General features: G+C 40.5%; 1 protein-coding gene across 2 annotated transcripts in view; it reads left to right on the top strand.

Moving 5' to 3' along the window:
- The window catches only part of gpc5a (glypican 5a), a 97,368-nt gene that overhangs the window by 5,140 nt on the left and 67,429 nt on the right, over nucleotides 1–24,799 (top strand). For both annotated transcript variants that reach the window (XM_053615043.1, XM_053615042.1), the window contains exons 3-6: nucleotides 2,037–2,198; nucleotides 11,398–12,092; nucleotides 12,399–12,517; nucleotides 14,074–14,199. In XM_053615043.1, coding sequence (XP_053471018.1) covers nucleotides 2,037–2,198; nucleotides 11,398–12,092; nucleotides 12,399–12,517; nucleotides 14,074–14,199 — 1,102 coding nt within the window. The remainder of the gene's footprint in view (nucleotides 1–2,036; nucleotides 2,199–11,397; nucleotides 12,093–12,398; nucleotides 12,518–14,073; nucleotides 14,200–24,799) is intronic.

Here is a 24,799-nt window from a genome sequence, read left to right as displayed (position 1 = left end):
TATCGGGCCGTGTCGGGTCATGTAAGCGCGGTGTAGAAAGGTGACGTTTCTCCGCTTTGTGAAAATAAATCCGTCTGAATCTGAAACGTTTGGGTGGAGGTTCAAGCAGGAGTGAAAACCTTGCCCCGAGGCTCATCGTCTCAGATTATCTGGATGAGTAGCAGACGAGGAGGAGATGACAATCGGGGGGGGGGACGATTTTAATTTGAAAACCACAACTGACGCCATGTGTGTTGATCTTCAAAAACATGACATCTGCGTTTCTGATTCAGCGATGGAAAAGCTCTCTGAAAGATAAACGTTTGATGCATGTGGGTTTTTTTTTTTTTTTTTTTTTTTTAACACACACGTGCACCAGTTCATGTTCAAACTCGCTGCTGCATGGCTGACCTGCATTCAGAGGAGTGTGAGTGTGTTGTGTACAAGGAGTTGTTGCTAGCCTTGATGATATCACTCCAAGAGATAAGCAGGAACAAGATGTTCTGCTGACTGTATGCTTTCATGCTGCACATTTAGAGAAAAGAGCTCTTCATGGGTTCTTTGGATGGTTAATGGTTTTGTCCTTCTTAAGGTGTTGTACTTGGAAATTTTTCTGAAAGGAAAGTCTGTTGTAGGGGTCTACATAGAACCTTTAAGCGTTACCTTTAAGGGTTGCCCATCTAGCCACCATTAAAGGTGCTAGATGAAAGTATGCTGGTGTCCTTGCTATAATGAGAACCAAAAGAGAAAAATGCTTCTTCACAGCTTCTTTGGATCGAAGAAGGAAACTTTGTAGGGTTCTACATAATTACCTTTAAACATAAATTTAAAAGCCAACACAGTTTTACCCAACAGTTTCATCTTTTAGACTGACTGTTTTTATTTTCCCCACATTGCTGATTTTTAAAAAAAAAAAAATTTTAAAGAGCTTGATGATTCAAGAAAAATATGCCATACATAAGTTAGGTTGAATCTGAAATAGCTTTCTATTCACTTTCTTTGTGCACTGTATAGGGTGCAATGTAATGGAACGGTACACCCTAATTAGTGCCATAACTGGATTTTATGGATTGGGACTCAACTTGGACTCTACAGCTTGAGACAGTGGACTTTTGACAATGACTATAGTTTGGGACTCTGTATTTGACTAGCACTCTATGGCTTGTAATTCAGCTTGGACTCTAGGTCTACAGAGTCTGGACCTGACTTGGATCCTAGAGCTAGAAATGATCTTGGGACACTAGAGATGATTTGGATTCTATGGTTTGGGACTCCAGATTGATTTTAGGTCTAGAGACTCTGGGCACAGCTTGGACTCCAGAGCTCTTGACTCAACTCACATGCTACAACTTTGGGACTCTGTACTTGACTCTGGCTCTATGGCTTTGGACTATGAACCTGACTCTAGGAATAACTAATATGGGTTTGAGTAGACTCGAGATCTAGAAACCCTGGTCTCAGTTCTGACACAGCTTGGGGTACTAGACCCGACTCCGATTCTATGGCTTGGGACCACTCAAATCAGACTCTAGGACTGCAGACTCTGGACTTGATTAGGACTCCAGATCTAGCAACCATGGATTCCACTCACACTCTATAGCAATGGACACCAACCCTCTTCCTTGAGATCTGTCTTCCTGCAGGTTTCATTTCCAACTCAAATCTAACACACCCGTTTGAGCTGATCAAGAACTTCTTAAGGCAATGATTAGATGGTCAGGTGGGCATGATTATCGTTAGAGCTAATGTCTTCAGGGAGGTAAATCTTCAGGAACAGGGTTGGTGACCACTGCTCTATAGATAGGATGTGATCATAACCCAACATGCAAACATCTAGAATCTGAGTAGTCGTGGGTTTGGATTTGCTAATGAATCATACTGCATTATTTGGTGGTAAAGGGTGCACGACACATACATACGCACATCAGCTTGATAGATCCTCATGCACACTCAAGCCCAGTACATATTGGGAACATGTCATTAAATAAGAGGTCTGTTGGTCTGATGTATGTGTACATATCCGCAAAAAAAAAACCTTCCTTTTTCACTTCTGACAGCATCGGATCTTCAGGTGTGTCTTAGCCGTGATGTGACCTGCTGCACGAGGAAGGTGGAGGAGCAGTACCAGACAGCAGTGCGCCAGGACATCCAGAACCTTTTGCAGACCTTCAGCTACAACCTGAAGCTCCTCATCACACAAAATATTGCCGCTTTACAAGGTGAATGAGATCAGACCGGGTCAGAACCCTTTGTCAATCTTGCCTTAGGCTTGATCTGTGCTTGCCTCTTTATTTGGGCTGAGATTGTCAGGTCAGGTCAATCTGTAGCTGATTTAATCTGGTTGTATGAGGTTTTCAATGGATTCGGCCAGATTGTGGCAGGTTAAATTGGGTCAGTTGGCTTATTTGGATCAGGACTTCTTAGATTGGATCAGATCGATCAAAAATGTCCTCCTTAATGATTTGCTGTCTGTCTCCTTTAGTTTTGCACTGGTGCTTGAAGGCTAATGTAACCAACACCTAATACAGCCTAATAGGTTGTAGGTATATTGTAGGTATACCTAATAGGTATCTTATAAACTCATTGTTTCCAACAAAGTGGATCATTCTCAATGTGGTACAACCTATTTTAGTTGGTTAGCACTTGATATTAAGTGTAATATTTGAGTCTTTTCTCGGTCATTTAGCAACACATCAGAGGTACTTCCAGATGATTCTCATTTCCACTGTGTCTTTACATAGTTGGTATAAATAGTCACTCTCGGTTTTAATCTAGCTTAAGTTCCATGTCCATGGTTCAACATTACCCAACAAGAATGTAACAAGCATTATAGCATGATAGCATTGAAGCTCAATTAACTGTCTTCAAACACCAAAAATGGCTGATCGAGGACTTCAACAGAATGTAGGACGTTCTGGATATTTTGTTTTTTGGTCCTACAATTCCACCTGAAGGTTTGTTTGTCCCTCTGTGCTTTTGTGTGTATTACAGGGCCCAGTGGTGGTAATTTTAAGGCACTTAAGTTGCATTCTGGGAGGCTAATGGCTCATGATGAGATGTTTCTGTGACTGTGAAAACACACACTTGTGCATTCCTTTTAACCTCAAATCAAATGTCCTGGTAAAAAAAAAAAAAGAACCTGTAATTTACCACCCATAGGCCATTCTGACTCCCTCTGTATCTCGGTCTCTCTCTTAACATCAGTGTATTTGTCCCTGTGCACTTTATCAGTCTCATATCTAGATTATCGTCTCTGCGTGTTCTTTACATATTTGTCCTCTTTCTATATCCGTCCCACGCGCTGTTTCTCAGCTGCTCCATTTCAGTATCTGTCTCAACATGTTTTTTTTTGCTTTGTTTTTTTTCCACCACTGTCTCTCGCAACTCATCAGTTGGCTGTCAGCATTGGTTTAACATTTAGCTTTTAGCTCATGAGGACAACTGAAGCATGGTTGATCACCTATTAGACAAACACGCTCATGAGCTCATCTGCCACACTCGCACACCTGTGAGTAAACACACGTCCAACCTGTGACGCACATATATAATGCTTTGCTCAATACTAAGGAAAGTTGTTGCCTTTGGATGCTAGTAAGTTAGGCTAGTACTTTAGTTACATAAGCTAGCTATGTAAACGTTGAGGTGGCTTATTTAGCCGGTTCATTTTAACTATGATGTGGCTTATGTCAGATTGCATTCAGTTAAATTAGGTTAGCGTCCGATTTAACAGTAGTTGCAGAATAATTTTAATTGTACAGTATTTTGTCATTTTCTGACACATCTGAGGTAAATGTTGACGTTCTTAACAATTCTCTCATTTTCAGTTACGTGTCTTTTATATTGCTGTATAAAATAACAGCTACGTACTAGCAAGTCACATCAGCCCTGATTTTTAGCTTCGCGAGCTTAGCTAGTGTCCATACCCGTAACACTTTAACCACTCAAATGTCACACACTCAAACAAAACTCCAACAAAAGCAAATACCAACACGACTGCTAGCTACGAGGCGGGTTTTTCCACTTTCGTTTTGGTCAGTGACGGTCCGGTCGTCCGTGTTTGCCTAAGCTTTCACGGTATTCTGATCTGGTAACCTGAAGGACACTTGATCTGGAACGCGGCCTGTCAGACAAAAAAACAAAGGCTTTGAGGAAAAAGCAGCCGATACACAGCAGGTGAGACAAAATAATCGTTTTGGTTTCCATGGAGGGATGACTGAATGCAAAAGAAAAGGTTACACCCAGCCCCCCCCAACACCCCCCCCCCTTCCCCCAGAGTGTGCTTTATTCGGAGTGTGCTTTATTACTGAGGCATCTACATGGTTCTCTGTAATGGTGTTCCTGAAAGACTATAACACCTGGTTTGTTACACATGCTAATTAGCTATATTACTAACGCTAAGCTCACCTCTTGGCTTTTGCTGCATTCGCATTTGTTTAGCCTCAAAATCTCAAAATGAATTTGTTCAGTTTTCAAGTTATAATATTCTGTTCCATACTTCACTGGTGTTATGCCATGCTAATGTTTTAAAATAAATAAATTAAAGCTTCACAATCTGCTTTATTTGATTGTTTCACTAGTTGTAACATTTTTATTATGCTTAAGTATGCCATCAGAATGACCCAAGTGTGTTTCTGTAGTGTTTTTTTTGTTGTTGCTCCATTTGTATTCATATAGCCTTAAAATCAGAATTATGTTTAGCTAATATTAGCTAATCATGTTTAGACAACATTAGCTAAATGAACTAACGTTAAAAGCATCATCTGGGTTCATTTGGCACAACTGGCCAAATGATTGATTCATGTATATACATTTGTGTGTATATATATTTACTTATTTGTATATCTGTATTCATCGAGGTTTCACAGCTTATTGTATGCTAAAACTCCGAATTAGCTAAGGTTTGTGGCACCATTAGCATTAACACTGAGACAGCCTCAAAGTCTTACATGTTTGTTTATTTGGAATTTAAAGTTCTGTTTTCTGGCACATGCTAATACCCTGAATGAATGCTAAGTGCGTCTTTAGCTTCATTGGACAGCATTAGCTTTCAGATTTAATTGTTGTTTTTGTCATTTTACTCAGTTTAGTGTTTTCCAAGAAAATGTTGGTACAATTGAGCAAATGCTCAATTTCTCTGAGGAATCCTTTTTTAAAATCATATTTATCTAACAGTTTGATGTTGCCAATCCCAAAATATTAACATTCAGCAAGGCTAACATTGATCACACACTACACTTATTGTGGATGTTTGCTGTATTAGCCATTGTTTTCTGCTTTCTGTATATCTGTAAATTTTAAATCTAAGTGTATAACATTATAATATGTATAATATTTGTACATCTCTTTCAATAGACCCTTTATTTTCTTTTAAAGCTGGGTTTGCAGTGAATGCTACAATGTAACTTTAGCCACACTGAGTGCTTTTCAATTCATTTTTCCAACAGACCGGAAGTAAATGTTGACGTTACTGACTTATTCCGTCTCGTTTCCAGTCCCACTGTCTCTTTACACTGTCCGCATAAAAGGCTTATTGGTTAAGCTAAATCTTATCTGGAAAAGTGGTCCAATCACTAAATTTGAACAATGTTTAGCCAGTGTTACTTGGTGACTCTGCATGTCATTTTATTTTTTTTTTAAATACTTCTTATATTTATCTAACCATACAATACTACTAATCACACAATGTTAATATTGCGAATCCTGTTTTCTACAAGCATGAAAAGGGACAGCGGGTGCCCATTTCCATCGGGATGTTTATATTGTCCAAGTCCATAGCCTGTGGACACAGGGACACATTGTTAACTGGTGCACGTCTTTAGTCCTCTTGAATGCGTAATGTTGATAAATAGCGCGTTACATGCATGACTGATACTCTAATGTGCCACTCTGCTTGCTGTCACTTTGGGTTTGATTAAGTCTCACTGGCAGCATCTGGCTCTTATTTATGCATGTGTCTCTTTGTCTCACATTTTCAACTAATTGCTTTTAGTGGCAGGACACGGAAAAGCCATGTGGGTGGCTGTGTGTGTGTGAGAGAGAGTGAGCGCGAGAGACAGACACGTCCCATTCCCAAGAGAATTTCTTTCAGATGGGAATTCCCCACAGCAGTGAAACTGTATTTAAAGCCTATGTGAGCCACAAGGCTAATGAAGCTAACAAGTATGGCTTCCAGTTTAGCACTGTGCAATCTGCACGCCTCGAATGGTTCCGCGGAGTTGTTCACTGTCTCAAGCAGGCTTATGTGGTTTATAAAAGTGGACTAAAGAATGCTGCATAGCTGAAAACAGCCTATCTTAAAGCCAAATCCCTTTCTGGAGTCCGGACCTGGACTCTACAGTTATGACCGTGAACTCTAGTGCTATACGTGCTAGACTCAACAGCTTAGGACTCTGGATTGACTCAGACACTAGGTCTATGGACTTTATCGACCAAAGCTAGAATCAACGCACCGGAATTTAACTATAGATTCTTAGGACTCTGGACTCAACTCGGACTCTTGATCAAGCAATGTAGAACTTGACATGGACTCCATTGCTTGAGACTCTGGGCTTGACTCAGATGCTAGCGCTAGGAACTCTGGACTTCACTCAGACTTTACCAGCTTGGGACAAATTGGCTTAACTCTATAGCTTATGACTCTATACTATGTACAGAAAATGTGTACACGACACAGAATCTAGAACTATCTAGCATGTTTAATGTCTCATGGCAGAGCCTTATTAATATACCATTGTGTAGTCTAGGCTGTAGTCTTATCCTCCTCTCTTTGCAAGAGTTCCGACACGCATTCAATCATTCTCTCTCTCTCTCTCTCTCTCTCTCTCTCTCTCTCTCTCTCTCTCTCTCTCACATACACACACGAAAACACACACTTAGTAACCTCGGTCAGGAGCTCCACATCTCCTCACGCAAAATAACAGGGTTCAAAAACAGTGCATTCTTTCACCATGAGAACTGGAAAGAGACAAAAAGAGAGATGGATGTAGAACGTAGGACCGAGGTTGAAGAATTTGTCTTTCAGTCGTAATGTTTTCTGTCTCTCTTTCTTTATTTCTCTCGGTCACTCTGTGTATGTGTGAGATTATAATGGCTGTCTGTAACACCAGACTGACTCCTAAATCCACCCACACGCAATCTTGCACTAGCAACAAACTTCATGCAAACAGCTTTTTCCCCCCCTGTAATTTCTCACACACAAACATACTCTAAATCCAGTAATTAAGAATGTATTTCTGAAGTGTGAGCTGTACAGTACACAAGGACACACTGCGGCGTCACTGCAGCACTGATTAGCAGAATGAGTCTGGGGTGATGTGGCTGTGCTCACAGTCAGATAAACTGGACATCGTATCACGTTTTCTGTAGCCGTGGAATACTTATTTCTCTTCGACCAGCAAGCGTGAATTGATTCTGAATCCTGATTGGTCAGTGCAGCTGTAAATTGCACTGCAGTCATTCTAGTGTTATTTCTACGGTAACGGAATTCAGTGTAATTGTAAAATGTGTAATTGTTGATATGGGGATGTTTTCTGTAAGACGTTTAACATTTAAGGAAGGAGTCTCCAGTGTCGGTGCTTTGTAACAGTGGGCTGTTAATCTCGGCACACTGCACCGTCCTCCACCTGTTGTAAGGGAGCAAAAGCATCCTGTCTTCGTTAAGATGCTGATAAGGATGACCTGCTGGCAAGAATAATGAACACACTTAATTTGTTTTATTATTGTGTGTGTGTGTGTGTGAGCGAGACATAAAGTAAGATCTTCATAAGAAAAATCACGGGGGTCTGCTGGTAATGAGTCGATTCGTTATTGTTCCTCCATCGTCCTACTAGCGCCGAGCGGCTGTGTTTCATTAACATCGCCTGTGCTGGAAACAGAGCGCGCTCGGTGTAATTGAATTGGGCGAGTGGGACATTAAGTGATTAACTCTTAACGGATTTTCTCGCCTCTCAGTGGAGCGGCTCCTCTGTCTCCTAATTAACTCGCACTCGTTAACTAACTGGATCATGTAGCTGAGAAAATGGAGTACTGCAGGACTGGAGAACGATTGATGTCTAATCCTGTTGGAGGATTTCTTCGCTTAGCGTAGATGCCATGTCGTGTAGTCCGGTTTAGACAACAACATGGAACACGGTTGCTTGGGAGGATTGTGTCCCCTGGTCAGATGCCACTATAGAAAGGTTCTTAAAGGGTTCTTGGGATAGTTACTAGTTTTTAGCTTCATAAAAAGCTTCTACTCGGAACCCTTTCTGATAGGGAGCCAAAAACGTTGTAGAGTTCTGTATACGTAGAACATGCATGGTTTCCACCAGAGAAACAAAACATAATCCCTTTGAGGGTTCAACATTAAAACTTGGAAAAAAAAAAAAAAAAAAAGATAAATAAAAATCTTAACACGTTTCTATAGACATTTTTGGAAATGTCATAAACTCAAATCATTAGAAGAATATAGAATCATTTTTTCCTAGGAGTTTTTTTTTTCCCCAGGAAATTTATCAGGATGCTTTTTAATTATTTATTTTTTTTAACTACTGAACTGAACTACTGAACCCTGGACTGTTTTCAAGAACTGAGCAGTGTTTTCCAGAACAATGAGACTTCTTCAGAATCCGGGAAACTGTTTGTAGGTACCCCCCCCCCCCCCTTGTCCCCCCAAGTCTGTGGGGGAACGTTGATTGAAGCCCAGCTACATAGCATGTTTCCTGGAACCCAAGAACCAGTCACATTTAGAATCGGAGCTTTTTCAGGAACCCAGCATCCAGTACAGAAATCTAGGAACTTTTATAGGAATCTACAAACTCTCTCAAGGAACTTCAAGATCTTTTTGGGGGGGAACCCGTATCCTTTTTGTTAGATGATATTTTAACGAACTTAGGACTTTTTATTTTTTATTTAATTATCTTTTACCTTAGTTGTGTTGCCACTGAAGGCAACTAGAATGATTTTAACTTTTTTATTTTGGAAGTGGCGCTGTTCTCTAAACCAGGAACTATTTGGGGGTGGAGCTTAATATACTGATCATTGCTGATTGGTCTAACGCAAGCATAGACCAACTCTTTTTAGCTGATATTTTTTGGAAACTTGTTTACTTAGTGCTACACTTCCACCGTGCTTTCAGTAGGCTTCACAGGGAATACAGGAGGAGCCTTGATCACTTGAGGATGCACTGAAACTGTGAATCATGAAATGGCCAATACAATGGACAAGAGGGTTGCATCTCATTACGCACTTTTATTTAGTATTTACATTGAGATTCAAAATCTCCTTACACTTTGTAAACAAGTGTATTAACAATGAATAATTAATTCAAAATTCTACCACACATTATCATACAAAACCTTTGTGGCAAATTCCCCATCACAAATCAAGTTTCCTTTCATCCTTTTTTTCTCCGTTTTATCTCTTTATTTTCCCTGCCATATGAACACGTGTTAAGTGGAAACCGGCTAAACCACAAGAGTCATATGACTGACTTACATCGCTCTGTTAAATACACACCAAACATCACACACACATTTTTTTTTTCCCCCACAGTGATTATGACCAGCATGGCAAACAACATGATGGAGAGATGGAAAGTACAGTTTTAAGAGATGCAGTTTAAAATCTTTAAACTTAACAAGAAAGACAGACTGTGGGAAGGAAAGAAAGAACAAAAAAGGGAGGGGTTCTGAAAATGGTGAAAAAAAAACAATCAAATTAGGGAAAGTGCAATTAAAGAGGAAGAAAGGTAAAAATAATAATAAAAAGGTTGGGAAGAAAGGATGAAATGTATAATTAACAAAGGAATGAAGGGTGAAATAAATGAAAGAAAGGTAATAATAAAAAAGGTTGGGAAGAAAGAGGGAAGGAAGAAATGGTCAAATTAAGAAAGAAAAAGGTCAAGGGAGGGGTGGGGGGTTGGGGGCACGCTGGAGAGACACTAAGATTAGAAAGCAGACCGACTGAGACCTCTGTGTTTAGAGAACCTTATCTGTGACCACGGAAACTGTCGAGACATTTTGGAAAGTAAAACTACATTTATATTTTTATTCATTTAGCAGATGTTTTTATCCAAAGCGACTTACAAATGATGAAATACAAGCAAAGCGATATCAAGCGGAGAACAATACAAGTACTGCTACCGTACAAGATCTTTTAATTGAGTTCTAGAGAAGCAAAGTGCGCAGAGTAGAGGTGTAAGAGCCAGAGTACTTTTTTTGTTGTTGTTTTTTAAAGGATAATGTGGGGTTGGTATTTTAGGGGGTAGTTAAGTGTTCACGGAAGAGGTGGGTCTTTAGTTGTTTTTTGAAGATAGTGACAGATACTGTGGTCCGGATTGAGGTTGGAAGTTCATTCCACAACTGAGGGACAGTTAGCTTGAAGGTTCTGGATAGGGACCTTGAGCCACGATAAGTAGGCACTACTAAACCTCGGCTGTTAATCGATTGCAGATTGCGTGAGGGAACGAAAGCCTTCAGGAGAGTGTTGAGGTAGGAGGGTGATGTTCCATACAAGGTCTTGTACGTGAGCATCAAGACCTTGAATTTGATACGGGTGGCTACAGGAAGCCAGTGGAGGGAGTTGAAGCGGGGTGTGACATGGATCCTTTCGGGCTGGTTGAAGTTTCTGAATCATCTGAAGGGGTTTCATGGAGTTGCTGGGAGGCCTGAGAGTTGTGCATTGCAGTAGTCCAGTTTTGATATGTCAAGAGCCTGGACTAGTAGTTGTGTAGCCTGTTCGGTGAGATAGGGTCTGATTTTCTTGATGTTGTACAGAATGAACCTGCAGGACCGTGCAGTTGTTGAAATGTGGTCTGTAAAGGTCAATCTGTCATCATAAGCACCCCAAGGTTCCTAGATGTCCTGGTTGGCTTGAGTGTGGTTGAGCCAAGCTGTATAGTGAGGTTGTGGTTGAGGGACAGGCTGGGATGACGAGAAGCACAGATTTTGCCAGGTTGACCTTAAGGTGGTGTTCCCTCAACCAGTCCGAGATGTCAGACAGGCAGGCAGAGCAAAACTAACATTAGTTAGTTTGTAGGTCTGAAGATAGCTGTAAGAGCTTATGGACCTTTAGGATGGCTTTAGGAGGAGCTTGTAGATTTCAGGATGGCTGGAGGAATTGCTTGTAGGTTTCAGGATGGCAGGAGGAGGAGCTTGTGGTTCTCGCTATGGCTGGAGGAGGAGCTTATGGGTCTCACTATGGCTGAAGGAGGAGCTTGTGGGTCTTGCGATGGCTGAAGGAGGAGCTTGTGGGTCTTGGGATGGCTGGAGGAGGAGGTTGTAGGTCTGAACTACCAATTAAGTCTTAATATGCATGCAGCATTGTTGTGCTCCCTATTGGCAACTGAAGGAAATTTATGTTTTGTAAGTTAATTATTTTCCCTAATTGTGGATGGTTAATAATCTTTCTTGCTGTCCTTTCTGTCTGTTTCTCCTCCAGACACGATGGACTTGATGGTACGTGAAGTGCAGAACCATACCTTTTCCCTCTTGAAAGCTTTGTACGGTGACCTCGCATCGCGTGCTTCCTCACCGCTGGCTGAACTTTTTACTGATGTCGGTCTCTTTGTGCTGGGGGCAGAGCTTAACCTGGTAGAAGCATCACAGCGTTTTTTCCACACAATTTTCCCATTGGTGTATGACCAACTTGAGGAGCGAGGCATGGCACCTTTAGATCCCGTCTACCAAGATTGTGTGCAGTCAGTCGGCCGTCGCGCAGCAACGTATGGTAATGCCCCATTACGCCTTGCATTGCTGGTGTCGCATGCCTCGCTGGCAGAGCGGGTCTTTCTGCAGGCAATGCACCTTGCCGTCGAGGTCATCAACACCACAGACCATGCTCAGCCAAGCCGCGAATGCCGTCGCGCGCTAATGCGCATGCGCTACTGCCCACTGTGCCAGGCCCTCACAGACAGCAAGCCATGTATGGGCTACTGCCTGAACGTGCTGCGCGGCTGCCTTGCCAGTCTCGCCGAAGTCGACACCCACTGGCAGGAATTTGTGCGCTCGCTGGAGGCGCTCGCGGCACGCATGAACGGTGGGAACGAGCTCGAGCATGTACTTTCGTCGGTCCCCTCTCTCATCACCGACGCTGTGGCTTACACAAGAAGGAATGCTGCCCGCCTCACCTCACAGGTCAGAAGCGCACCATGAGGGGCAGACAACAAGGGTGGGGCTCAAACATCACATCACTTGACACGTTACTTAGAATAAAATCACGGTATAGCTTCATTTGCACAATATAAGCATTTTTATTTTGGGGGCACTTCAGCTGCTATATTTTGTTAGTGAAACAGTTATCTGTTTTTTTGTTTGTTTGTTTGTTTGTTTTTAATAAAGTTAGCTAATATTAGGTAAACAACTGTGGTGATGTCAAGAGCAAATTCAAAATCAGGGTTTGTGACAACTACCTACCCGCACTATTGTGTGTGGGTGTTGCAGGTTCATAGACTGTGTGGAAAACCTGAACGCTCCGGTCATGTCCAGCAGGGAGGCGCTATTGACACACTACACCTCCAAAACCCAGAGAGAAACAAGGACACACTGAGTCACTGGAGACAGTAAGTCTTACCATTCAAATGTTTATCCACTTGTTCATTTTATGTTGTATTTATATGATTATCATCATTTGTTTCTAGTATTAATGGAACATTTAATAGGGATTCTGCATTCTGGGTAGATTTCTGACACAATTTTTTTTTATGGGTTTTTTGTGCCATCTGGTGGCCATACTGATAAACTGCAATCTAAACACATTACATCCACTGAATGATAGGTTTATGATTTGACTGTTAGGTCTTTTGCGGGCTTTATCGTAAATGTGTTTCATTAATGATATACACAGTTTCTTTCACTCTGTTTTTATTTTACTTAAGAAGCTGAATTTATATACCGTGTACACAGTATTGGGCATTGGGCATAGCATTGGGCATAGCCAGTACAACTATTTGGAATGTCCTGAAAATGAAAGAAACCACTGGTGTACTGAGCAACACACATGGGACAGGTCAGCCAGGGAAAACAATCATTCGTCATTCGTTGATGACAAACATTGTGAGAGCTGTGAAGAAATACCCCAAAACAAGTCATTGACATCACCAACAATCTCCACAGGGAGGGGTGAAGGTAACTCAATTCACAGTTCGAAGAAGACTTCCCGAGCAGAAATATTGCGACCATACCACAAGATGCAAACCACTCATGAGCAGTAAGAATCAGAAAGCCAGATTGGAATTTGCAAAGAAATACAGAGACGAGCCACACAAGTTCGGGAACCAATATTAACCTCCACGAAAGTGATGGAAGGGCCAAAGTGTGGAGAAAGAAAAGATCTGCTCATGATCCAGAACATACAAGTTCATCTGTGAAACATGGTGGAAGTAGTGTCATGGTTTGGGCTTGCATGGCTGCTTCTGGAACATTCTCACTAATCTTTACTAATGATGGAACTCATGATGGTAGCAGCAGAATTAATTCAGAAGCCTACAAAAGCATTCTGTCTGCCAATTTACAGAGAACTGCATCCAATCTAATTGGGAGGAACTTCATCATGCAGCAAGACAATGATCCAAAACACACTGCCAACTCAACAGGGGACTTCATCAGAGGGGAAAGGGGAAGGTTTTAGATTGGCCAAGTCAATCACTAGATTGACTTGGACACCAAAAGTTCCATGTTCTAAGTTATCTTGATGTACATAAAAGCTGAAATTCTGATCTGTCATCTCATATCCATCTTTAGATCTCAAATCCAAGTGTATTGCAAGAACACAAGAATTCGGTCTTGCTCTGTCAGCTGCCTTGAGTTCTACAAGAAAGAGGAATTTTGAATGTTGATGCATTTATTTCCACATCATACATACATGTATTTACATACATTTATTTCCTTAATACGTAGCTGAAACACAAGACTAAGAAGCGGTTGGAAAGAACTATTAAAATTTGAACAAGACAATGCACTAATTGGCAATAATAGTAATAGACTGTGAAAAATGCATTACATGTGTTGCAGTTTCTGAGGGTGTCCACCAGGTGGTGGCAGATTACCACGTACACAGAAGGTTGAAATTAAACTTCAGAGAGAGTATAACAGAACGAAATATATTGTGTGTGTGCAGGGAATTCCTCAGTTCTTTGCGCCACTATCGGGCATTTTACGGAGGTTTGGCTGATCAGATGTGTGTCCGAGAGCTAGCATCAACTGATGGACCTACCTGCTGGAACGGGAATGACGTGGTTAAGAGGTGCAACACACACACTATACACAGTGTACCACTTCTCAGCCAACCAGAACACAGTGTAGAAATCAGTGGTGCTTGAGCTTCATCTGTTTACATGTCATGTATCTGAACGAACTTATTTTAAAAAACATGCCGTTTCCATGGTAATCATCACAAAGTTTGGGTAAATTGTGACATCACTGAATGCGATCAAATGTTGTCGCAGCCGAATCTGTGGACCCTGCTCCACGCATGTGCATCTGTATCTTAATACATCATACCATGACATAAATCATTGGCATGATTTGTTTACTCTTTGACTCTGCCTCCATTCCTGTCCATGTACATGAAACCCTGCCTCCCAGGGGTCTAACCTCGGCCAATCGAGTTCTTTCATGTTAGTTCAGTAGCAAGTTGACTAAATATTCCAGGTCTTGTTTTACTTTTAGAGTTATAACAACCCTGTCCACTTACCCCCGCTGGAGTTGCTGCACAGAATTTTGGGATAGACGGCAGAAAACATTCGACTTGCTGCCTTCCTATTTCAGAATATAGCCTAAGTATGCGGCCTTTGTTGTATTTTGGACACAGCTTCTGTCTGACTAACACACATCTTGATCAGTAACACAGCACGTTCCAGTGTTTAGAAATTGTTAGTGTAGGCATATATACAAGAATCGCACTCAAAAACTGTTGTTTTATTTATAGAATTCTGTAAATTTGCAGTGTTTTAATTTCATAAGTCAGTTCTTTCTCTCTTACTCCCTTTCATACACACACAAATGAAAAGACTGAAAAAGAAAAATAACTTTTTTTGGGGAAAAAAACATTATTCCCTTGTTCCCTCATTTCATCATCCCATTATTCTCTTTCCTTCTTCCTTTTTTTCTCTTTTTTCCCCCCTCATTTCCTTTGTGCCCTTCTCCCCTTTCTCCCCAATGCACTTCTCTCCTTGTCCCCTTGCTTCCACTACTGCTCCCATTCCTGCCCCCCTTTTTTTTCTTCCCCGTTCCTCACTTTCATGTTCACTTCTACTTTTTCTCCTACCTTCTAACCCCTTTCTCCTTCTTTTCATTACCTCGCTAGTTATTCATCTCCTCATCCTGAGGCTTCCTTGTTCCCTTGACCTTCTGATACTACTTCCAGCTATAATATCTACTGTACGGCAGCTGTAATACAAAGCATTGTGATTTTATACTCATTTTAGGATCGTTTAATGGCCACTTCATTGTCTGCTGTTGCTCCTAAAATCTGCTTAATACATTTAGTGCCGTCTGCTGCTCTTTTGCGACATCTAGTGCTCCTTAATTGACCCATTTTTTTCTCTAAAAACTGTTAGTGGATGAAATGTGTTTGTACATTGAGGGTTGTGTGCAGTTTTAATTCAGATTTAATGCTGACTGTTGTCCTCAATAGTAATATGACTTGAAAATAATGAGAAATCCTGTCAGGTTACCTCAGTTCAGCTAGCTAGCTGCTGTTAGCAGTGATTATTATGGACAGTACTTTGAAACCTGCAAATATAACGTTAAAATCCGATCAGAAATCCTGTCAGGTTACCTCAGTTCAGCTAGCTAGCTGTTCTTAGCAGTGATTTATTATGAAGATGACTTTGAAACCTGTAAATATAACTTTAAAATCCTTTCAGAAATCCTGTCAGGTTACCTCAGTTCAGCTGCTTTAGCAATGATTATTGTGAACATGACTTTAATTAAAATAATTTTAAAAAATAAAATTAAAATTTATATAGTCCTCTCAGGAATCCTTTCTGGTTATCTAGTGTTAGCCAGTTGGTTAGTGTTGGCAGTAAATTATGAACATTTTATAGCGTTTGACTGAAACAATCCTTGAAGTCCAGTCAGCATAGTTCATGTTAGCTTGTCACTTTTAATATTGGGAACTTTTAAGAATGACTTTAAACTGCACACTTTAGCTAGTTAGCATGATCAGTAAATACTATTAAGAATGGAAAATATTTATTAATATGCTTAAAAATTCTGTCAAGGTAGTTCACATTAGCCAGTTAGCTATTATTATCATGAAAACTATGACTTTAAATAACAAACCACCTATGAATATATGAAAACAGGAAATATGGAGAAAAAAAATGACAAAATATGTCAGGGTAGCTTATGTTGGCCAGTAGGCAGATTTCTAGCATTATCATTATAGATTAAAAATGTAAAAATCTATCAATAAAAAATGTGCTTATTTAGATACTTTTAGCAATAAAGATTATGCCCTGAAGGTTAGCGGATATTAGCTAAGTGGCAAGCATTAGTTCATATAACGTATAATCAATAGTTTTAAAAGGTGAGTTTATGGTGCTTATTTAGCAACAGCTGAAATGAGCTAGGAATTATCCAGTCATAGATCAGTTACTGTTATCTTCACTAATGGGATGGCAGTCAAGTTAGCCTAGCAAACAATCATCCATTAAGCTAACTTAGGAACCATAAAAGCTAAAGATAAGTTTGGAGCAGTTAAACAAGGCAAATAAGAAAGTGTGTGTGTGTGTGGGGGGGGGGGGGCTGAAGACGAAACATCAAGCACAACATTAACATGCTCCATGAAAACTGCACATTCATCTGCTGAAATTTACACAAGCTGAGAAAAAGCACTAGTGTATATACAAAAAAGAGAGCAAATAAAGCTATTTATAAAATGGTATTGTATGCCATTGGATATCATAGGGCTGAAATGTACAAAGTTACAAAACTAGCATAGATCTAAAAACTAGCATAGAGCTGAAATGTACAGAGAAAACTTGCATAGAGGTGAAATTTACAGAGACAAAGCTATCATAGAGAACAAATGTATAATGTTAGAAAACTAGCACAGAGTTGAAAACTAGCATCAAGCTGAAATGTACAGAGACAAACTAGCATAGAGCTGAAAACTAGCATAGAGCTGACATGTACAGAGAAAAACCAGCATAGAGCTGAAAACTAGCATCGAGCTGAAATGTACAGACAGAACTAGCGCAAAGGTGAAATGTACAGACAAAACTAGTATAATGCTGATGTAACCGGTACGTTCTGCCTAGTCCGGCTACACTGCATTGTGTTCTGGTGCACAATAGACACTGGACACCGGTGTATCTTGTTGAACTCAGGATTATTCGTCCCGCAGACAAGCTCAATGTCTATTTAGAGTTCAAAAAGAGCAAAACGTCGTCATACAGGGTTTATCTTCACGACACACCTCTCTGTCAAACTCAACGCCGACTGACGAGAAACCGGAAATGATGCGATACGTCTGCTACCAATTAACAAAGAGCGCTATAACACAAAAAGTACTCCCAACACCAAGAAGAGCAAACTATTAAATAACCGCGAAGGATTTTGGCAAAATTAATACATCTTACAGCGCAACACATGCCATGAAAAATTATTTTAAAAAATAAACATTTTATTTCCTTTTTTTCTTATCTGTTACACTGAAAACTAGCATAGAGCTGAAATGTACAGAGACAGAACTAGCAAAGAATTACCTTTACAGATCTATACTAGTCTTATTAGATATTTGTATTTCTAATTTAAAAACATTCCATACATGGACTTGGTAACATGGCCCCTTTCCTATATGTGGACTCAGTGGTGTGACTGACAGGCACGCATGCGCACACACAGCTGATCTGTGCTTCCTGTGAAGCTCTGAGGGGAGATTAATGTGTTTAAAGGGATTCCCGGCTGTTTAACCTGGATGTAAACGTTGATCTGGAGCCATGTTTTGCTCTTTTTTTTGTATTAATAATAAATCAGGATTATGTTTGTGGAGGGAGAACCCTGGAGTGTCCCAGCGTTCCTGATCAGCAGTGCTCCAATACAATGAGGGTGTAGTTCCTCAACTCAGCCTGATGAGGGTGCTGTGGTTATTCACACTGCTTTATAAAGCTTTTCACCATAGCGCTCGCCTAGTTTCAGCTTTCAGCACATTACCATCAGCGTGAGGAGACAGAATCAGCCCCATGTATACATCACTGCAGATGTCACACTGCTGAAATAATGATCATAATTTTCTTTTTATCTATTTATATAGCTACTGTCACACTTTAAAAAAATAAGAGATAAATACATTGTATCAGCATAATAATTCGGGGGTTATATCTATGATTAAATAATAATTATTAAATTCATCAATGGGTGATATTAAAAATGGCAGCAATGTCTGTTTCTCTCTGACCAACTGTCTGTCTGTCTGCCTGTCTGTCTATCTAACTCTGTCTGTATCTGTAATGTGCAAAGTAATTAACAAAATAACGTTTTGTCTAACTGTTGGTTTCTTATTGTCTGTCTCTATGCATTACTGTCTGTCTAACATTCTGTCTCTGTTTATATCTGTCTGTCTGTCTTTATGTATATCTGTCTCTCTACCTATTACTGTGTCTGTACAACTGTCTCTCTATGTATGCATGTCTGTCTGTATTACTCTCTCTGTGTACATCTGTCTGTCTGTCTCTATGTATATCTGTCTCTCTAACTGTCTCTGTGAATTACGGTCTTTCTGTCTAACTGTCTGTGTGTATTTGACTGTCTATGTGGTCTGTCTCTTTCTATGTATCTGTCTCTCTGTCCATTGGTCTCTATGTATATCTGTTTCTCTCTAACGGTCTGTCTCTTTATGTATTACTGTCTGTCCCTCTCTAACTGTGTCTATGTATTACTGTCTCTCTCTCTCTCTCTAGCTGTCTGTCTCTGTATGTCTGTCTGTCCCTATGTATAACTGTCTATATATATCTCTCTGCCTCTATGTACATCTCTGTCTGCCTCTATGTATATCTGTCTCTCTGTATATCTGTCTGTCTCTAACTGTCTGTCTCTATGCATAACTGTCTGTCTGCCTCTATGTATTACTGTCTGTCTGTCTATCTAACTGTCTGTCTTCCTAAATGATAAAGAATTTAAGATGAGTGAATGAACAAATAAAACAAAATTACACACTTGATAGTAAAACTTGATTACTTGATTTGGAACAGAACTCTGTGTGTGTGTGTGTGTGTGTGTGTGTGTGTGAGAGAGAGAGAGAAAATATGCTCAATCTGTAGATCACTCAGTTCAATTTCTGTTCAGATGTTTATTTAAATTCTGGGGCAGAATCGTATTTATTACACAGCGGAGTAGAACAGAAATGTGAAAAATCACCAAATACACGTACAGAAACACTCATCAGTGTTATCAGTTTAAAACACACACACACAGTTCCAGCTACATTGACTGTGCTGCACTGTACCTTCCTACGCTATGTGTACACGTGTGTGTGTGTGTGCGCGTGTTCCCACATCCAAAACGTCAGACTCGGATTAAATCCATACACTTTGACCTGCAGACATGAGGGCACAGCTGAGGACAGTCAGACACACACACACAGAGTAATGGGGTTTCTGTACAATAGGATGTGCTGCTGCTGGAATATTAACACATTAACTCCAGTGTAACAGTATGATTATCAGAGCTGCCTTGCAGAAGGAGGATATGGTTGCAAGGACAAAATAAACCGAGCAAGGGGACTAAAGAGCAGGAGATGGATGAGAGAAGTAGTTTAGGAAGCAACAAGACAAGCAACGGGTTAAGGTTCTTGCAATAAATGGTGGAAACGTGATGAGGGGACACAGAAGCTACAAGGTGAAGATAACCGTGATTGCAAGGGGATATAAGGGAGCAAAGAGAAGTCTAGGGGATGAGGGAGTGAGAAGAAGGGTGCAAGGAGACAACGAAAGGGGGGTAGAGGGGATGAAATAGGGAGGAAAGTGATGAAGTCAGGAGAGTACGGGACAAGGGAGAAAAGGAAATAAAAGGACTAAAAGGTAAAGTGATTATGGATCAAGGGAGCAAGGTGATAAGGGAGCAGCAAGACATGGGGACAAGGGAGGGTGGGGAAAAAAAAACAGAGCAAGGAGATTTCAAGGAAGCGAAGGAAATAAGAGCTGATATTTAAGGGGATAAGAGAAAAGGGATGAAGGAGCAAGGGAACAAGGGCACAGTATTAGACAAGGACGTAAAGAGACAAGACATAATTAATGCTTGCCCTATATATTTATATATATATAAAATATACAGTTGTGCCCATAAGTTTGCATACCCCTTGCAGAATCTGTTAACAAAATAAGATGGATCATAAAAATCCCATGTTTATTTAGTTCTGTCCTGAATACGCTATTTCACATAACAGATGTTTACATATAGTCCATAGTAATAAGACAGGATTATAACTGAATTCATAAAAATTACCCCGTTCAAAAGTTTACATACGCTTGATTCTTAATACTGTGGTTACCTGGATGATCCACGATTGTTTTTTTATGTTTTGTGAGAGTTGTTCACGAGTCCCTTGTTTGTCCTGTCGAGTTAAACTGCCCACTGTTCTTCAGAAAAATCCTCCAGGTCCTGCACATTCTTTGCTTTTCCAGCATCTTCTGCATACTTGACCCCTTTTCAACAGCAGCTATATGATGTTGAGATCCATCTTTTCACACTGAGGACAACTGAGGGACTCGTATGCGACTATTACAAAAGGTGCAAACACGGTACATTAAGAGCCAGGGGGATGTAAACTTTTGAACAGGATGATCGGATGTAAATTGTTAGTATTTTGTCTTCTGGGAGACTTGTAACGATCTTATTTAGCGTCTGAATGGAAGTACTAAATGGAAAAAAATATCTTTAAACAAAATAATACTTTACACTGATTATTCTGCAGAACAGTGGGCAGTTTAACTGCTCAGGACAAACAAGGGACTCATCACAACTCTCACAAAACATAAACACAGTCGTGGATCATCCAGGTAACAACACACAGTTTTAAGAATTACGTATCAAGGGTATGTAAATTTTTTGAACGGGGTAATTTTTATAAGTTCAGCTATTATCTTGTCTTGTGCACTTCATGTAAACATCTGTTATGTGAAATAGCGTATTCAGGACAGAACTAAATAAAAAACATGGGATTTTTATGATTCCTCTTATTTTGTTAAAAGTATTGAGATTTAGCAGATTCTGCAAGTGGTATGCAAACTTTTGGGCATAAGTGTGTGTGTGTGTGTATCATATACATATGTGTATTTATGCATGGCTGCGTCTCAATCTGCAATCGTGGGTCAAAATATCTGACCATTGTCTAGTGCTCCATTGTGGCTGTGTCCCAAATCACAGTTCTACCAAACTACGTCGAATAGAGTACCGTCTGTATTAACTTTTAGGCAAAAACTGTACACAGTTACGTTTCACAGTACAACTTCATGCAATTTGGGACACCGCCCATGTCTCAGGCATTGATACAGAGCATGAGTTTAGAAGTAAATTTTGAACAGAAACCCATCCTGTAGGCAGAGTAGTGTTCTCAGGAGTGTGTGTGCAGGTTTATTGTAGATTCAGTAGTGTGTGCCTGTGTGTGTATGTATGTTTAGGGTTCCAATGTAGGTTTTCTAGTCTTTTCCCTCGTTTATTAGGGTTAATGTGTTGGTGCACCCTGCTCGTCCTCCAGAGTGCAAAGATGAACGAGCACTGCGCCTCTGGATTAGGACACAGCATCTGTGTGAGTGTGTTTGTGTTCTCTGTGAATCGATGAGACTTTGTTTCTAATGTCCTGGGTATGACCCTTTTGGACCTGTGTGTGTGTGTGTGTCTCTCTCTCTGTCTGTCTTACTTTTTTTATTGGCTCTCTTTCCATATTACAGACAGAAGGAGAGAGAGACAGGTAGACAGAGACAGGCACCTAGTCAAATACACAGTCAGATAGAAAGAAAGACATTTAGACAAATACAATCAGATAGACAGGTAGTCACACAGGCAGATAACTAGACAGTCAGATAGACAGATACGGTCAGAGAGGTAGACAATCAGAAACGGACAGATGGATAGACAGTCAGTCAGAGAGCAAATCTAGACAGAGGGACAGTCAGTCAGTTATACAGATATACAGTGAAGTAGACAAACTGACAGTCACTTGGACAGAGAGACAAACAGATGTTCAGACAGAGGGGTGGACAGAGACAGATGGGTAGATGGCTTGACAGAGTGAAAGGTAAGAGATGAAGAGCACTACCATGTGTTCCAATCACATTGTAGTTATGCAGCAATAAACAAGTCGATGATTGATCACAGAAGAACCATTGAGGCAGAACAGAAAAGTGTAGTGTCGCTTTACAGGTGTTGTAGGAACTGGAGTCAACCCACTGGGAATGAAAATGGCGAGGTGAGTGAGGAATCCTGGCCGTGGTTCACCATCATGGATCATGCCTTAGGACAGAAGCACTCCGTTGTGCCACTTGTCCTAATTTGTGTCCTGGTGAACGGTTCATCTGCTGCTTCTGGAACACACCCGAGCGGGCAGGAAGAGAAATAGAATGGACCTGGTGGAGTTGTTTGTGGAGGCAATGAGGAAATTTTCATGAAATTTGCAAAAACATATCATGTTCTAATACTAGAAATGATAGTCATGAAAACACCTGGATAAGGGATGGAGAAGGGTTCTTAAAGATGGATGGATGAATAGATGGAAAGAATGATTATTGATCTTTTAAAAAGAAAATAAGAGCTAAAATGTTATTGGCGAGAATGACCTTAACCAAAACCATTAAAGACATCAGGGTTTAATATTACAGAATTCTGATTAATGAGTTGCTCCAGCGAACACCTCAGCAAAGAAATCCTCCCTCAGAGCATTGCCTTTGGCTGTGTCTTGGATCCCTTCGTCATATTTTGAGCTGTCGTGAACCTCATGTCGTCAGGTGGAAGTTCATCACTGGTACCCAGGCATATGGTGTGCAGGATGGGTCATGAAGCGCCAACTGTTGGTACAAAGGCTGTTGGCACAAATTCACGACCACTGGGTCTTTATTATGCCAAAAGTCTTCTCAGTGATGACGCCGGCTGTTTGTACGGTTTAATAAGACCTAGGGGCCTCTCAAGACAGGGATATCCCTCATCCCCCAGAAGAAAAGAGCCAACAGGTGTGGGTTAGTCCTAAGTCATGGACTAAACCAGGAAAGCCAAGAAAAATATCCAGAAACCTGAACTGGTGGTCTCATATATAGCTTGGAGCTCTTCAGATGTAAATAGCTTCCTGTTTCTGTAGTACACACTCTTCTCATTGGGCTTTAAGACAGATTTGAGATCCATTGATAAACCCCGCTGGTTTTGCAGCTGGGTTTTGAGCAAGTCTGATTTAAAAAAATAAAAATAAATAAATAAATAAAAAAAAACACCATGGTCAACTGCCTGTGGCTCCTCCTCCGTTGCTGTCACAAATAACTCTGCTCAGGACTGATATCAGCTCCTCAGCGACTCGGAGAATTTTCCAGACAGTGGTTTTTGGGATGCCAAATGGAAACCACCTGATCTGATGATGCACTGTCCAACCAGAATATATAAATATACCAGGACATCAGTGGTGTGTCCCTGGCCATAATGATGCTCTTGGTTCAGCACACTCATCAAAACAGCAAGTGTAGTGGTACAGCGCTAACAGATGGAAAGCACTAAGAGATGAGGCAGAGTGCTAACAGACGCTTACTGTATTTCATTTGTCAGAATGCAAACGTTAAATTGCACATTGACACTGTAATTTAGCATTTAGCATGTTGAGGGTGTGTGAGTCATTTAGCTGTGTGATTTCTTCAGTAAATGAGCGAGCGCTGGTGATGCAGCAGGTTAATATAGTCTGTTCTCTCTGACGAGCTAACAGCTGTTTGTCTGTGATCTCCACCTCCAGCGCACACTAACGATAGCTCATTAAACTTATGTATGATAAGACACACACGCGCACACACAGTGTCCTCTTTGTCTGTTTATTTCTTTATTTAAGAACAGCAGAAGGTGGGTCTCTCTCTCTCACGCTGCCCTTTGTGCGACAGCCGAGATGAACGAGCCGCTCGCTCAAAGTTCAGAGTTCTCACACTCACATGCGCGCACACACTCAGAACGAACACGGAAAAAAAATTTAACTGAAAGGAAAATGTGCCAGAATTATTGGCGAGAGAATGGGAAAGCAAAATTATTGGCACCTAATAAGCAGATAAGTAAATGCGCACTATTCTAACTATATAAGAAAATTTGCTGTAGTAAGAAGGAAGGCAAAGAATATCCAAATAACCACAGTTTTAGAATTTTACAATGGTCTCGAGTTTTAGATCAACTGTCAGAAAACTATATCCATAACTATACACTGTTTGGAACCATTGCAATAAAAGAAGGGCTTCTTGATAGAAACCTTTTGTCTTTTGGTATGTTTATGTTGGGAAAACTTTTTAATATTTATGTTGGGGGAGGGGTGTGAATGCCAGTGATGTTTTGGGGCTGTTTTGTGGCCCGTATGAAGATAATTATTTCCAGTACCAGGGTATTCCAGCCTAAAACCTGTATACCTCTGCCAGGAGGTTAAGATTTAAGTGAAGATCAAGACCCCAAACACATTTTGTTTGTTTTTGTAACAAACATTTCATTCTCTGAGGTTTGCCAAAATAGTACTAGTGGGGGTGCCAATAATTTTGAGAACAGTGCACTACAGCATAAAATTTCTTTTAAAAAAACAAACCAAAAAAAACAACAGAATCACCATGTGCATAAAACACAAATACTAATTCTTATGAAGGGTGCCAATAATTCTGGAGCTGATTTTAGATATA

This window comes from Ictalurus furcatus, chromosome 26 (assembly GCF_023375685.1).
Source record: "Ictalurus furcatus strain D&B chromosome 26, Billie_1.0, whole genome shotgun sequence".
Lineage (NCBI taxonomy): Eukaryota > Metazoa > Chordata > Actinopteri > Siluriformes > Ictaluridae > Ictalurus > Ictalurus furcatus.
The sequence above is the reverse complement of the archived record's forward strand: the minus strand, read 5'-3'. Positions and strand labels throughout refer to the sequence as shown.